Source organism: Erinaceus europaeus, chromosome 13 (genome assembly GCF_950295315.1).
Source record: "Erinaceus europaeus chromosome 13, mEriEur2.1, whole genome shotgun sequence".
In the NCBI taxonomy this organism is placed as follows: domain Eukaryota; kingdom Metazoa; phylum Chordata; class Mammalia; order Eulipotyphla; family Erinaceidae; genus Erinaceus; species Erinaceus europaeus.
Window position 1 is genome coordinate 21,807,809 of NC_080174.1, and position 16,643 is coordinate 21,824,451.

Here is a 16,643-nt window from a genome sequence, read left to right on the forward strand (position 1 = left end):
TGTGTCAGGACATATACAGGCAGGGCAACAGTTCTTGTTTTTACTTAAAACTACCTCATTCATCTTTTATATGTGCCACACATATGATGTAATGCATTGCTCATCACAGTCTATTAAGTATATATAACTTTATACTTATTAAGAATATATAACTTTGCATAATGTCAAAAACTAAGATCTAGGAATCTTGGGGTTTCAACTTTCAGGTTAATTCATTTACAAAAGAAGATGGCAGAGAGGGAAGGTGGCAGGAGAGCAGTGGGTTAAGTGCTCATGTCCTAAAACGCACATGGCCTGAAGCACACAGACCAGCATAAGGATCCCAGTTTGAGTCCCCGGCTCCCTCCCTATCTGCAGAGGGTTGCTTCACAAGCAGTGAAACAGGTCTGCAGGTGTCTATCTTTCTCATCCTGTCTTCCCCTCCCCTCTTAATTTCTCTTTGTCTCCACCCAACAATAAAAATAAATTAAAATATTTGAAAGAAAAAAAGATGACATAGCTATGAAATGACTGTATCTCGCTGACACCAGAACTCTTACTACTAACTGATTACAAAATGTAAATTTTGTAATCACAAAACTATTTGGCTACCAGGTGCTCTCTCGGAGTGAATAGTAATTAGCTGAACATTTTCAAATTTTACTGCAATCAATTTTAATCTTCCCCACTAGACTGTAAATTTGAAAACAGGCACTATTTCTTTCTATTATTGTTCACTGCAAGGTCTTCCAAAACACAGATATAAGTATTTGCTGAGTATCTGTGTTTTTTTTTTTTTTTAAATCTTCTTTTCTTCTTTCTATAGAGCCAGGGCTTGATACATGCAGGTTTTCGTTTGTTTGTTTTGAAACTAATCCAGGCTACTTTTGCATTTAGCTGAAGAGACAGAGTGAGAGAGGCACAAAGTGCCCCCTGTCCTACTAGAGCTCAAATCTGGGTCATGTCCATACCATGTACTCTTGGGGTAAGCAATCTTTCTGGCCCTGAGTATTTTCTATTTAATTTTCCTAATAACCATATGCAACAGTAAACTAGCTAATCACATTTTTTTTTTTTACTTAAGATATTAGTTCCATAATGCAGGCACAAAAAACCCAGTATATACACTTACCATTATTAGGTATTAGCTCCATATCCCAAGGACTCATTTTTTCTGTATCTCCATTGTCCCAGCTTAGAGGAAAGAAAATATTTTTTAAAAATAATTATACTACAACATTATGAAATCATATTACTAAAGATACGTCATTTCAGTGTTTAAGCTACCATTAAATCAGTAATTAAAACCAGGAAGAAAAAAAGAATATCACTTTATTAACAGGAAAAATATTCATAGTAAGTCCAGATGAAGTAAAAACACAAACATTATTTCCTTACCATACATTATAGCACTGAAATAAACTATCAGGGTACTCAGGTTGAAGAGGTTCCTGGCTTTCAATTGTTCCAAACCACCAGGCATCATCTATGACTGATCTGAAACGGTCACCTATATAAAAATAAAGACATCTCATTACTCTGAAAAGTACTGCTCCAATTATTACTCCTTGTTCCCAAATTATACCTTTAAGGTACCTGAAATGCCTATATAATTTCAGGGACATTAAAAAGGGACTTACAACTCCAAAATTAATAAATAAAATCAACATAACTGAGAGGAAAACACTATTTAATAATACCTAATGTGTGACTTACCAGCTTGCACATACTTTGTGTATCTTAAGGATTTCAACTAACATTTAACATAAAATCCATCACTAGTACTGTACTCACTTTTTATCAAGTAAAATAATGCAGTTTCATAATTTATGCTCAACAAAGATTATAGTCTATCCAAGTATCTTCCTGTATTTGTTTCCCAAAGCAAAGACCCCAGTCCCACAATAACCAATACACAACAAAAAAATCCAAACTGCCTTCCTTCAAAGTCGTCTTTGTTAGGCTACAACACACACAATACATATTCTCACTTTCCCTTATTATAAACTCACACACACACACACAAACACACACAAATTAACTCTTAAAAAGCGCCCCTCACGTCCTCCTTGCTAACCAATTGCATTCTATCACTACATTATTGAACCTGCTTTGTCCAAAGACCTTAATAAGTTAGCTATGTTCTATTTTCTCAACATTCCTGTGTGTCATACTGAAACTACATTCTTTTCCTCTCCCCATCCTCTGCTAGTTTAGGTTAGGGTACAAAACACCTAAGTAACCTGCCCAAAGATTAAATGAATTTATCTTGGAGCACAACTAAATACTGGGCTGTCAGAAAAGTCATGACACATTTTTACATAGAAAATCATAGCAGAATACACCACAACTTTTCTGATGACCCAATAGTTTCTCTTTTCAATACATAACACAGTATTTATGCTCTTAGGTTTTCTTACCAATAAGAATTTTAAAGTTGGGGCCAGGTGGTGGCACACCTGGTTAAGTGCTCACATTATAGTGCTCAAGGACCCAGGTTCAAGCCCGTGGTCCACACCTGCAGGGGGAAGGCTTCACAAATGGTGAAGCAGGTCTGCAGATGTCTCTCTGTATCTTTCCCTCTCTACCCCTCCTTCTCCGAACAATCTCTGTCTCTATCCAATGATAAAAACATTTTTTAAAAAAGGGTATTAAAGTTAATAGAGACATAGTAGCATAAATTAAACACTTAACAAAACAAATGTAAAAGTACGGTAGAGTCAGGCATAAGTTAATCGAACACAACTGCAAACTAATTACAGATGTACTGTGTGGATACACACTTGGACTTATGTTTAGTATCAAGTACTCTAATAGTCAGCAATAGTAGAAGGAAATATGATATACTACATTACAAAATTAATGGCTGCCATATGTTTATTAGTGGTACTGAGCTTAGTGAGAAGCTACTACATAATTTAATAAACAGCATTCTGAGATCACCACATCCTCAGAATACATATAATAGCTTCAAAAAGCTATTCAGAAAAACTTGTGTGTCTAACTATATGAATCATATTATAAAGTAACAAAGAAGCTAAGATAGGAGAGTTCACCATGCAGAGTAAGCTTTAAACACTTCTAATGGCAGGCTTAGTTATTACCATTAATATGATTTTAAATAGTACTTGGTAGTTAAGACCATTCACCTGAAAAAAATAAAGATCAACTAGCACCGACATCCAAGAAAAAGTATTCACCTATACATTTAGAAATAATACAAGAAATTTTGATATACATTCATTTGAGTTATCTTAGTGTTCAATGTTTGCCCTATTTACCTAGTTTTTAATTTTTAAAGACAAATCCTGTCTCCCGCATGCCATAATTCTTGGTGTGGCACTGGCTGTAACTAGTTTGTCTCTGGAAAATTCTTCGCCTGCCTATTAATATTTGTCCTCTACAATTACTGAAGTTTCACTCATGTGGAATATAAATGATTGAAACAAATGAACTTACAAGAAATCCATGAAATAGATTAGCTACCACTTTCTTTCCTTTTTCCCTCTTATTTTTATTTATTTATTTTTGCAAGTTTGTTTATAGGCATGGTCTGGCGTAGGGAACCTCGGAACTTTAGTGGCAGCTTGGGGATTTACACTCATCCTGTAGAATGGGTGTGAAATTATAGCCCTGAAGTCCCATAATCTTGTAAAACACTGGTAAATTGCTAAAATGAAGTGCAAACAATATTATCCTATAATTAATTGGCAGATGCTTGTTCTTAGAAAAATATATATTTATCTTGTCAAGTGGTATATGAATATTAACAGAAACACTTGAAGTTCATAACTGTATATTCTTGAATTCATACACAGATTTTATAGAGTAGCTCTTTATAAATTTTAGACATGGGCGTACTGAGATTCTTTTCAGTTAACTGTATAAACGCTTTTATGTATATTTTATTTAAGCCAAATTCAGGTTATCTAAAATCATTGCCATGAAAGTAATAATGCTACTGAGCCAAAGAGGATACAATTTTATTCTTAAATGATCTTGTTTCAGCTAAATTTAGTACTTATTTAATTTTTAATGCTCATTTTTGTCCCTGAATATCTGATTCTGATGCCTTTTCTCACTCTCTAATAGCTCAAACTACAAAATGATCTTCAGTATAAGTTCCCTCTAAGTCAGATAATAGGCAACTTATCAATTTCATATTTATCCTTTGAAAACATCACTCTTGGAGAAGAGTCTTCTAGACTGGCTGTCTACAGATACTTGCTAGACAGATACTGAAGTTTCCAATGAGTGACTATTATTTGAAATTCCTTTTATTATTTCTTGTGCTAAATTTTGTGTCTCTATGTCATTAAGTTACTCATGTATCTGATGAAAAATGTTTTAGACTTTAAATGCGTTTCATGTCACTAAGTTTGATAGCATTCAATTCCGTAGTTTTTATTTTTGGGGCACATGTATAAATTTGTAAGTTTACCAAAGACAAATAAGATAAAACAAACCATCATTTCAATGCCATCTTCAGGTACTGGAAGAAGGGCAGATAGACCTATGAATTGATATATTTACTCAAACCAAATTTGCCACATGCACACCATAACCCAAGCCAAATGACAAAGAGCAGCTTTGTTTTGAGTATGAAAAATGCAAATGAACACAGCCTTCTGTACATAAATTAATGAATCTAAGTATTAAGATTTTCAGTTTCTACATCCTTTTTTTAACTAACATTTTTAATTTTAAAGATGGGTTAGTCAACTAAAAAAAACCAGTTTAGTTTTAGTCTCAGTTCCATTTATTGAAAACTTTGAAGTGGAGGATTTTTTTTTTGCTTCAAATCTGAATTGTTATCATTAATAATTATGAGATAAAAATTCAATTAAATTATGTGAATAACTGAAAGAAAAACATATAATTCTTTAAATTTCTTTTTTATTTGGAAAAAAGGAAATATTGACAAAACCATAGGAGAAGAGGGGTACAATTTTGCACAATTTGATATAAATAATTTTAACTTACCAAATATAGAAGAGAAAAATGTTTGATATTCCAGGGTCAACTAGATTAAAATTAGACTATTCATAAAAAAAAAAAAAAAAAACAGCCACCAGGTTCCTGATGCCATCAGGATGCCGGCCAGGCTTCCCTGGACTGAAGACCCCACCAATGTGTCCTGGAGTTCCACTTCCCCAGAGACTCACCCTACTAGGGAAAGAGAGAGGCAGACTGGGAGCATGGACCGACCAATCAATGTCCATATTCAGCGGGGAAGCAATTACAGAAGCCAGACCTCCCACCTTCTGCAACCTACAAGGACCCTGGGTCCATGCTCCCAGAGGGATAGAGAATGAATGGGAAAGCTATTGGGGAGGGGATGGGATATGGAGATTGGGTGGTGGGAATTGTGTGGAGTTGTAACCCCCCCCCACCCTATGATTTTTGTTAATGTCTCCTTTCTTAAGTAAATAAATTTAAAAAAAAGAAAAAATTTTTTTAAAAATACTGACACAATAACTTACTTTGCTATTAATATTACCATAAGTCGCAAAATTTATCTGATTATTTTTTATAAATTGTGGGAAAATAGCAAATCATTTATCAAAATATAAAAAGAAATAGTCAACATCTATGGCTTCTAAATAAATTACCCACCTATATTCCAACGCCTATATTTTGCGTCGTCAAATTGTTGTCTCAAGACTAGGAAATCTATAACATCAGGCATATCATGGTATCTAATTACAAATAGAAACAAATAGATTAGGTCACATACCTAAAAATATTTAAAAGCCGTTCAAATTTATTTGAATCTTGAAAAACAATCTACAATAATAAGAAACCATTGCCTCTTTCAATAGTTCTTACTTCATGGTAAATGATCCGCCAGTCAGTTTACCAGTATCAGGATCTAGAAAAGCTAGTTTAAGGCAGCAAAGTGTAGGCAATCCCACTTCATACTTTATACCAACTATTTTCATCAGTTCTTGTTCCTAAAGAAGATCAAGAAAATAAGAAACCATCTTTACCAAACAAGTTGCCAGACATATTCAATAAAACACCCTTTTATCAAGGTGGCAACTGCTATTTGCTTATATATGCTTATTGAACTGTGTCTGTAATATCTGTGCACGTTCTAGTATGCAGTTATATCTCTGTAGAGTAAAAATGAAAAACAAGCATCGTTAAAATGTTTTTAACCATTTCAAAGATCTGTAATTTTGAACTGCACTAACACATCTAAAAATTATCATTAAATTTCAAACTAAGAAGTTTACTCAGCACATTAGTGTTGCTTAGTTTTCACATTTTGTGCAACTCTTATTTTTTTTCCACTAAAGGTTATCACTTGTGCTTGATGCTTATAGACTCCAGCAGTCAACATATTTTTCCCTCCATTTCCTCTTGATAGAGAAGAAGTGGGCAGGTGGGAGGTCAGCACTACTGCTCCACTGTTCATGAAGCCTGTTCTACATCTGGGGATAAGGACTCAAATCCTGAGTAACATGGGAGCCAACATCTGGACCTCTGCTTTATCCAATGTTTAAACATTCCCAGACTATACAGGCAGTCAAACTGTTGGACTGAAAATTAAACTCTCTCTTCTTCCTAGAATGATTTCATTAAAAAAAAAAAAAAAAAAAAAAAGTATCTTCATGTAAGAAGAAAGTAAAAGGACAACTACCGGGACAGTTTCTCTCATATCTGGAATATAGAGAACTGAAACACATGATGTCGGGGGAAAAAAGTAGTCAACCCATCTATCTCTAAGACTTTACAAAACCGTGGTAGTTGTCATTTTTGGGAGGGTTGAGTGGGGGCACAGAACTTTGATGATGGGAGGGACATGTAACTATACCCCTATTATCATATAACCTTGTAAATCACTAATAAAAATATTTTTAAAATATGGTTATATTAAAAAAGTATTTTTATTACTGTTTTTTAAAAAATCATGTTAATAAAAAAAGGAGCATGTGTTATAGAACTCTGAAGGTGGGTGCACTGTACCCTGTAGTTTTATAAACAGTATGCCATTATTAAAAAAGACAAATGCTGTCTTGGGGTACGATACTTTATCTTCCCAAAATATGAGCCAGCACATCTTACCCATTGTAAAAATTTTTTTCTTTTGATTTCAAAACATCTTGAATACTGCAAAATAATAATAATAGTAATAATAATACTATTTCTTATAATAAAAATAGAAAGGTGAGGGATTCAGGCAGTAGCGCAGTGGGTTAAGCACAGGTGGTGCAAAGCACAAGGACCAGTGTAAAGATCCCAGTTCTAGCTCCCAGCTCCCCACCTGCAGGGGAGTCACTTCACAAGCAGTGAAGCAGGTCTGCAGGTGTCTATCTTTCTCTCCCCCTCCTCTCACCATTTCTCTCTATCCTATCCAACAACAACAATAGTAACTACAACAATAGAACAACAAAAGGGAATAAATATTTTTAAAGAAACAGAAAGGTGAATGCAATTTTCCAAAATCCATGGTTTTACATGGGGGTGGTTCTTAAATAATAAACACTGTACCCGTAACTCCATTTTATGCCATGGCTGTTTTTTGGGATTGATACTATAAATTTTATTTTTCCGAGCCATTTCGACATACGCTTCATGTCCTTGTCGAAAATAATAAACCTAAAAAGAAAAGAAAAATTGTAATTTAAAAACTTGAGTGTATTTCCTTTAACATAGATGAGAGGAATCAGCTAATACTACAAATAAAATCTAATGTCCTTGAAGTAAAAAATAAAACAGTAAAAAAAAATACTGTTTTATTTCTTCTTGATGTTGTCCTATGTCCAAATAACAGTTTTTTTTAAATTTTTTAAAAACTTTTTCAGATAAAAAGAGTGTGATAGAAGAAGAGGGAAAGAAACCATAGCACAAGATTCCTTCTGTAGGGACTATAGGGACAGGTAGAGAGGGACAGGCTAGAACCTGGGTGTTGAATATAGCAAATCATGCACTAGTCAAGTGAGCTATTTTGCCAGCCTGTAACCAAACTACTGAAATAGCTTTAATTATATACTAAGAAATAAAGCCAGCCATTTGGTGGCATTGTTGTTTTCTCGGAATAATAAGCTAATGTATGTTAGATAATAAAATTAAACTGCAAGTTAATTATACAGGTCGTGGTCACTTCATTGCTACTTGTCTAGCAGTACGAATGCCGAATATATTTTTTTAAATAAAAAAGCATTTCGATATATATTTTATTTTTATGGACTAGATAGGCAGGATGCCAAGATACCTCATTGGGAGCTGCCAACTATGTCTGGTTTCCACAGCACTGAAAAAACAAAAAAACAAAATAAAAATTCAATGCTGTGGTGTTTTTTCCCTTTCTTCTCATTTCTCTATTTAAGAGAGTTGGTTCAGAGTGGTGAAGACCGAGGAAGGGTGTGTGTGTGTGTATGGCATGTGCATCTTTACCCCCATTTTATGAAGGTCAGTGTTAAAACAGTGACTAACATTCTGCAGAACTGGTGAGCACAAAAAGTCTGACAACAGGTATCTTCTCAAAAACTTAAAAAAAAAAAAAAAAAAAAGGTGTGTATACCAGAGCATTCCTAGGCTCTGGTTTATGGTAGTCTCAGGACTGAACCTGGTACTTTGGATCCTCCTCATGGATGAAAGTCTTTTATATATTAAAGTCTTTTAAGGTATCAAGGTATCTCCCCAGTCTGGAGCTAATCACTTTTAAATTTACTTATTTAGTAGTATTTTGGGACTGCCAGTATTTCACATACCTTTATTCTATTCATTAATATTATTATTGCTCCAGCTGTCCAGTATATTATAGGACAGGAAAGTGATGAATAAGAACAATTTACTTATTTAAGCATGAACTGTTAAAAAGATAAACATTTTTAAAAGGAAATTATTCAATGAGGAAATATAATTTTTATAGCACCTTATTAATGAAATGCAATTGAATTGAGCATACTCTTGATGCAGCACGGTGATGTGCTAAGGGGTTTCACTATATTAAATTTAAACAAAGTGGTAATACTGTGCTTTTCAAGTCTTCATAAATGGACAAATGAATTATGTTCTTAGATAAATTCTAAATAATTTCAGACTGAGTTCTTTAGTTCTTTCTTATTAACAAGTTTTTGCTTTCCATTTTTTACTATCAATTGCCATCCACTACAGTATGTTGCTAATTAGTATATTTTGCTAAAGAAGTTTTTATGTTCATTCGTAATTTACTACTGCACATTAATGTGTTAGACACCCCCGATAATTCAATCTCCTAATATCTATGCAGAAAGAGAAAAATATTTTTAAATTTATTATTATGTAGTCCACAATGGTCAATTTGTTACATTTCCTTAAAAAAAAAAAAAACTTCCTTTTTTCTTGCCACCAGAATTATTGCTAGAGCTCGATACCTGCACAAGGAATCCACTGTTTGTGACCATTTTTTTCCCTTTGATTTTCATCTTGTTATTTGATAGGACAGGGGAAAATTGAGAGGATAGGAGGAGACAAGAGCAAGGGAGAGAGAAGGGAAACATCTGCAGCACTTCTTCACCACTTATAAGACTCCCTTTCTGCAGGTGGGGACCAAGGCCTTGAACTTCAGTCTTTATGGTACTGTGTACTCAACCGGATCTGCCACTGTCCAGCCCACCAAATGAATTGTTTCTGATTCTAATAGATTTAAAATAGATCTAACTAAGTCGTGAACATTGTAGGTATTTAAATGAAATATCTTATGAGACAAAAGTAAATGGGAACAAAAATACTGATTTTTTTTCCCCTTAGCATGCTATATAGTCTTCAGCTATGAAATAACCATTAAAAACTTGCTACTAAAAACCTTGTTAAAAACACATACTAGCTTATAAAATGCTAACAAAATTTCTGTTCTCTTACAATATTTGATTTCCATTGCAATGTTTACAGTACCCTCAAAAGATTAACATTAAAGCATTTCCCCTAACTATACTTTTTCCATATTCAGATAAAGATATCTAGAATGGGATACTTCACAAAACATCTGTAACTTTCTGGAGTTATTTCAAGACCTAGAAATAAGACAAAGTTATTTGAAAGAAACAAATGTAGGATGTATAATAAAGTTGTAAAAATACCTCATCACCCATCTGTGGCACAAAAGGACATCTTCGTGGAATAGTATCTGTAATCCATGTTGAAGGTAACCACTCTTCTAACGTCAAACCATTTTCTGTTAGTTCTCCTACAGCCAATCTCTAAGAGTTTAGAACATTATAAAGTAATATTATCACAAGATCATTCATCTATTAATCTTTACTTTAGCGATAAAGGCAGTGAAATAAAGAACAAAAAAGGGGAACCACTGTAAAAAAAAAATGGCTTATTGGCTTGGGAGGTTACATGTTAGAAAGTCATTGGATTTGTAAGCATGAAGTTTCTAGTTCCATTATTAGTATGCTCTGGGCTTTTTCTCCCTCTCTCATTTAAGCAGTCTTAAAAAAATTATTCTGGAAACTGTGCAAATTGAATATATTATTCAATTTCTCCAAATGAATACATAAAAGGATAATTATGAGCTTTGTCACAGATAAAACTCATAATTAATCCAAGTGACAAGCTATTCTCACAAATCCTGAAGTGTTATCTCTTTGTATTCTTTCCTATAACAGTTCCTATCAGATTTATGTACATCCCATGTAACAAACCAAGACATATTAAAAGTTTACTTTGGGAGTCAGGTGGTAGCACCGTGGGTAAAGCACAGGTGACACAAAGCACAAGGACTGGCATAAGGACCCCGTTCGAGCCCCAAGCTCTCCACCTGCAGGGGAGTCGCTTCACAAGTAGTGAAGCAGGACTGCAGGTGTCTATCTTTCTCTCCTCCTCTCTGTCTTCCCCTCCTCTCTCCATTTCTCTCTGTCCTATCCAACAACAACAACAATAATAAAAACATTGAAAAATCTTTACTTAAAAAAATACTTCATGGTTTATAAGACTATGATATTCTCATATGAACTGAGATATAGAAAGTTAGATATAGAATGCTAATTATTTCCATGTCACAGATTTTGTACTCCCACATAGCCCAAGTATTCCCTCTCAATTTTAAAGTGACCATTTCACATAATTGTCTTACAATTAGCTTTTAACAAAAAGGGAATTATTTTCCAGGTTTTTCTCTTTCAAACAAAATACAATCAAGTTCCTTACTAAAAAGATAAATACCTAGGTAACTGAGATAAAAGTATTTTTTCACTTTACTGGTCACTTACAAAGGTGGGCATAACAATTTTGATGTTGTACCTAAGACTAGGGAAAAGTGAGTTAAGAGACTTTAAAAGCTAATGCTGTTTATAAATAGGGAAACTTCATGTGGTTAAAATTTTGGTTCAGAGCATACTGAGACTACTAAATTTTCTTTTTTAAAGAAGGTAATTATTTTTAAAAGGGGGCATTTTTCACTGTGAATTAATATAAGTTTACTAAAATGAACTTAGAATGCAATATCATAAAATACTATTTGCAGGCAGTGACTACTATAATTCATTTCCATTTCTCTTCCATTAATAACATTTTGATTCTTCCTAGTCAAACATATGAGAGTAATGTAGGGGCAGAGAATTTTACCACAAACTGAATATGAGAAGATCCATAATAGTATTTTAGGCAGAACATTGACAAGGATTGCTATTGTAAAAGGATCACCGGGTACATCAGAGCAAGGATTTGTACATTATGGCTGAAATCCATACACACAATTATCTGCTTTTATAAACTGAATTTTATTAGAACAGTCATACCTAACTGCAGATGTGTTATTTGTGGCTATATTTCAGTTATAATGGCAGATCTGTTAGCCCTCTATAGTAAAATCACATTAATCCCTACTTTGGCGAAGAGTATAGAGGGATTATGGGTAGAAAGGAAGTAATTAGAAGGTCACTGCATAACACAAAAGTAAGAGTTCATGTTGGCTCACACTAGCATGGATGCTGAAGTGACAAGAACAATTAATTGGTAAATATATGCAGAAGACAGTCATGATAACTCCCTAGTGAACCGGATATGGAATAAGAAAGAAAAAGTAATAAAATATAGTACCAGGGTTTTGGTAAAAACAACTGTAAGAAACCACTGATAAGACAAAAGGGGACAGCTGACACTACACTCATAGGGAAAATTTAGCAAACAATGGGTCAGCCTACATTTATCAACACTGAAAAGGCAAAAGAAAAAAACCATTGGCAAATGTGTGACTATCTCTTTGAATTATCTTCTGTAGACAAAAGCACGGAAGCTGACAAGAAGAATAAATAGGCTATGTATCCAAATTAAAGTAATTCATAATTATAAAGCTGAAGCAAACAAGTATTCAACTGTTACAGATAAAATAAAAGAGAATCATATTCTTAAAATTTGCAAAGCTCTGGGGATAAAATCCCTATGACCATCGAACTATATAATTCAACAAATGACAGCTTACACTAAATACTAAAAATGGGAATGATTTTAAAAATCCCTTTGGTTTAAGAAAATAGACTTTCCCATTTAGTCTTTAAAGAAGTAGAAAATATGTTCCTTGTGTTGGAAAAATAGCATAACAGTTATGCAAAAGACTTTCGTGTCTGAGGCTCTGAGGTTTCAGGTTCAATCCCCCAGCACCACCATAAGCCAGAGCTGAGCAGTGCTATGGAGAAAGAAAATAAAGGAGGGAGGAGTGAAAGAGTTGGGGGGTTGGACAGCAGAGAAAGAAAAGGTGCTCCTTAGACTTCCCTGACAGAATACAACCTGCTCTATTATTATTTTAAACATTGATTTATTTACTCCCTTTTGATGCCCTTTTTTTTATCATTGTCGTTATTGTTGTTCTTGTTATTGATGCTGTCGTTTTTGGATAGGACAGAGAGAAATAGAGAGAGGAGGGGAAGATAGAGAGGGGGAGAAAAAGACAGACACCTGCAGACCTGCTTCACTGCTTGTGAAGCGACTCCCCTGCAGGTGGGGAGCTGGAGGCGCAAACCGGGATCCGTATGTCAGTCCTTGTGCTTTGTGCCTCCTTTGCTGAACCCGCTGTGCTACCTACCACCCGACTCCCTATTATTATTATTATTATTTTTAAATAGAGCACCGATCAGATCTGGCTTATGGTGGTGCGGGGGATTGAACCTGGGACTTCGGAGCTTCAGACGTGAGAGTCTCTTTGCGTAAACACTATGTTATCAATCCTTGCCCTCTGCTCTTATTTTTAAGTCATTTCAATTTCATAAAAGTTTTCATAGCACTTATCTCTTGTAATCTGTCTCAAATTATCCACAGATTAAAGATTTACTAACACATATACTACCAGCAACATAAGGGCCAACCAGTTATGACCGGCATGCTCTGTAAATTAATAAAGGTCTATTACAAAATGCTGCTCCAGAATCATGTTGCCAATTACACATTTTCCTATTCTTAGTCTAGGTGATGATGTCCATATGATTTCAAATTTACTGTTAGTTGTAATAATAATGATGGCTTTAAAAAAATAAAAGCATGGCAAGCAAAATATTAATAGCTTACTTGAATATTGAGTTGTTTTTGCCATTATGTGTGACCCAGGTTTGAGCCCAGCTGTCAATGGTGTGGTTTCATCACCCTCTGCAATCCCCAAGTCCCCCATCTCAATCCTTCTATCTGAAAAAGTCAGTCCAAAGCCCCAGAGATAGGACTGAAACAAAAATAAATTTAAAGAGCAAGCAATTAAAAGATTAAGAAACTCTTGTTTCTTAGTGTTTTCTTTCACACAAATAAATGCCACTGATTATTAAGAAAATATTACTCAGGGGCCAGGTGGTGGTGTACCTGGTTGAGCACACATGTTACAGTGTACAAGGACACAGGGTCAAGCCCCTGGTCCCCACCTGCAAAGGGGAAAGTTTTGCAAGTGGTGAAGCAGTGCTGCAGGTGTCTGTCTCTCCCTCCTTGTCTCCCCCTTCCCTCTTGATTTCTGGTTGTCTCTATGCAATAAAGATATTTAAAAAAAGAAAGAAGACAGTACTTATAAGATTAAATGTTCAATATTTAGAATGAGAATTCTACTAGTGTATATACTCTCACTTGGTAACTTTAAAAGGAGTAAATAAGCTATTTCAATATACTTTATTTCATCACTATGTACTTTTTTCTTTGCTATTACTGCTACTCTCTTGCTTTTTACTATTCTATTGTTACTACAGCTAACAATGTTTCTGTTCATCAACTGCTCTTTTAAAATGTATACTTTGTTTTCATAGAAAACAGTTTATGTTTTAAAAAAAAATTAACCTTTTGTTTTCTTTCTTTGGGCTTCTTTTTCTTTGGTGATACTGGTCCATCTTTTTCTTCAATTACTTTCTTTCTTTCCTTTTTAATCTGTTTTTGCTTCTGTTTTTCAGATTCTTCTTCTTCATCTGAACTACTTTCTGCTTTCTTGGTTTTATGTTTGGGGATTTTCTTTGGTGGCTGCAGATTAATTCCTGCATCTGCTGTCCAGTCAGAATAATCACTAGAGTAGTCGCTAAAAAGATTTAAACAAATGCTCACATAAGATATGCTTTTATACTTTGCTTTATGATAATGTAAAGAAAAATTAAAATAATGATCGAAAAAATGGTAAATACTAAAATAAAATCAAAATATTTCCTTAACTTTGAACTCATCATATAAGTAGGTAAAAATTGTCTATGTTTAACTTGAATTATTTTGGGTTACACATTTAATTGAAACAGCAAACTTAGCAATTTATGATTAAATCTATGATTTTAAGAACACTGCTTTCTGAGCACTGCACACAATCAAATTATTCTGTGGTATATAAAAATAAAGGGCAGTCCCTTCCTCAGTTCTAGCAACAGAAACTGAGAGCCCTGGAGAGTACATGAGACAACAATACTGAGGAAGAGGCATAGATTCTTTTATAAAGGAAAGTTCAAGGTCTTTAGAGTGAACTCTCATGGTGCCCTTCTGGTGACTAAATACTGACCTGACACTGGTAAGGTCAGAAGGCTTTCTACCAGTGAGAACTTGTGTTTGTAAACTTCACCTAGCGTCTACACATTACTTTAGATCCACCATAAATTTCAAAACACCACAACCAAATATGTATGTCATTTCTTTCAAATTTACAGTCAGTATCCAAATTTTCTGAACTGATGCTATAAAAAAGAATCTCGTTATGTTACCTTCTGTTTTAACTTTAGCACTATGATTTGTACTTGATTGCATAAGGTTTTATAAATACAAATGCTTTCAGGAATCTCAGTTGTAACTTGTTAAATCACCACTGTGCTTAACTTATAGTGATTCATGACCTCACTATAAAAATAATGCAAATACTCCAACAACAAAAAGGCAGACTTTTCTAGAATTTATTTTACTACCATCACCATTTTCTCTATAAGCACTTAGCTGAATCTCCCCAAGAATAATCTCCACATATGAGGGCCAAATAATAAATGTACTTGATAGCATAAGAGTTCATGACTTCATTTTAAAATCTGAAATGATTTTAAAGAACTGAGATGGACACATTACTAACATTATTCTAGATACACTTATTGAGCAAATAACTATTTAAAAAAAAATATATATATATATATATTGTTCTCAGGGGCCAGGAGAAATGTTATTTTACCAGGTATATGAGGACCCAGGCTTGAACCCCCAGATGCCATGTGAAAGTACCACACAGCAGGGGAGGCTTCACAAATAGTGAAGCAGAGCCGTGGTGTCTCTCTCCTTTCTCCTCTCTCTATTTCTCCTTTGTTTTCACCCTTCATGGGGGTTAGGGGTTGTAGCGAGAGGTACGCTGAAAGCAGTTCTGGTACCAGTGAAACCCTGATGGCAAAATAAAATAAAGCTCATGATAGGGGGCCAGGTGGTGGTGCACTTGGTTAAGCGCTCATGTTACAGTGCACAAGGGCAAAATTCAAGCCCCTGGTCCCTGCCTGCAGGGAGAAATCTTCACGAGTGGTGAAGCAATGCTACAGGTGTCTTTCTGTCTCTCTCCCTCTCTATCTTCCCCTCCCCTTTCAATTTCTCTCTGTCTCTAGCCAGTAAATAAATAAATAAAATATTTTTAAAAAGAAAAAATAAAGCTCATGGTACTCAATTTATAAGCATTTATATTTACAGTAACCAGCCACAATCACTGAAAATGGGACCTACCGATAACTCTCAGTAGCAGTCAGCTCTTTCAGAAGACCTGTCAACAACAGCATGTTATCTACCTACCAATTCCAATGACCTATCTCCCTACAAATGTACCCAGCTTAAAGCCACTGTAGCTCTTTCATAAGTACCTCAATGCTACTTCATAGTTTTGCTGTTTCCATTGAGCCAAAAGGAAGCGAGCTGTTCTTCATTACACTTTTTCAAATATAGATATAATCTTGGGTTCTATCATTACTGGAAGTCAATGTTGTATGAATAGTTAAGTCCTTGAGCCTAAAACTGGCATAAGGTATTCTTATAAACTCCACCACACAGTTTCTTTGACAATTTAAATAGAGACTGTCTTTTAAAACCTGTCTAAGGACATAAATGTAAGATAATTTCATAATTTCACCTACATGGTTAAGTGAGTGGGGCTAACAATAAAAAGAGAAGTTTATTTCCATAGTGGAAATAATTTGCTGAAACAGATTATTAGTATTTAATAAATTTTACTGTGTGAAAATAATAGTATTAAAATTCCACTGTTTTCATAA

General features: G+C 34.4%; 1 protein-coding gene across 2 annotated transcripts in view; it reads right to left on the bottom strand.

Moving 5' to 3' along the window:
* Positions 1-16,643, bottom strand: part of PHIP (pleckstrin homology domain interacting protein) — a 121,611-nt gene that overhangs the window by 26,342 nt on the left and 78,626 nt on the right. For both annotated transcript variants that reach the window (XM_060205423.1, XM_060205422.1), the window contains exons 23-29: positions 14,221-14,452; positions 10,050-10,169; positions 7,477-7,584; positions 5,809-5,933; positions 5,596-5,678; positions 1,378-1,489; positions 1,112-1,173 (exon numbers count right to left, since the gene is read on the bottom strand). In XM_060205423.1, the coding sequence (XP_060061406.1) occupies positions 1,112-1,173; positions 1,378-1,489; positions 5,596-5,678; positions 5,809-5,933; positions 7,477-7,584; positions 10,050-10,169; positions 14,221-14,452 (842 nt within the window). The remainder of the gene's footprint in view (positions 1-1,111; positions 1,174-1,377; positions 1,490-5,595; positions 5,679-5,808; positions 5,934-7,476; positions 7,585-10,049; positions 10,170-14,220; positions 14,453-16,643) is intronic.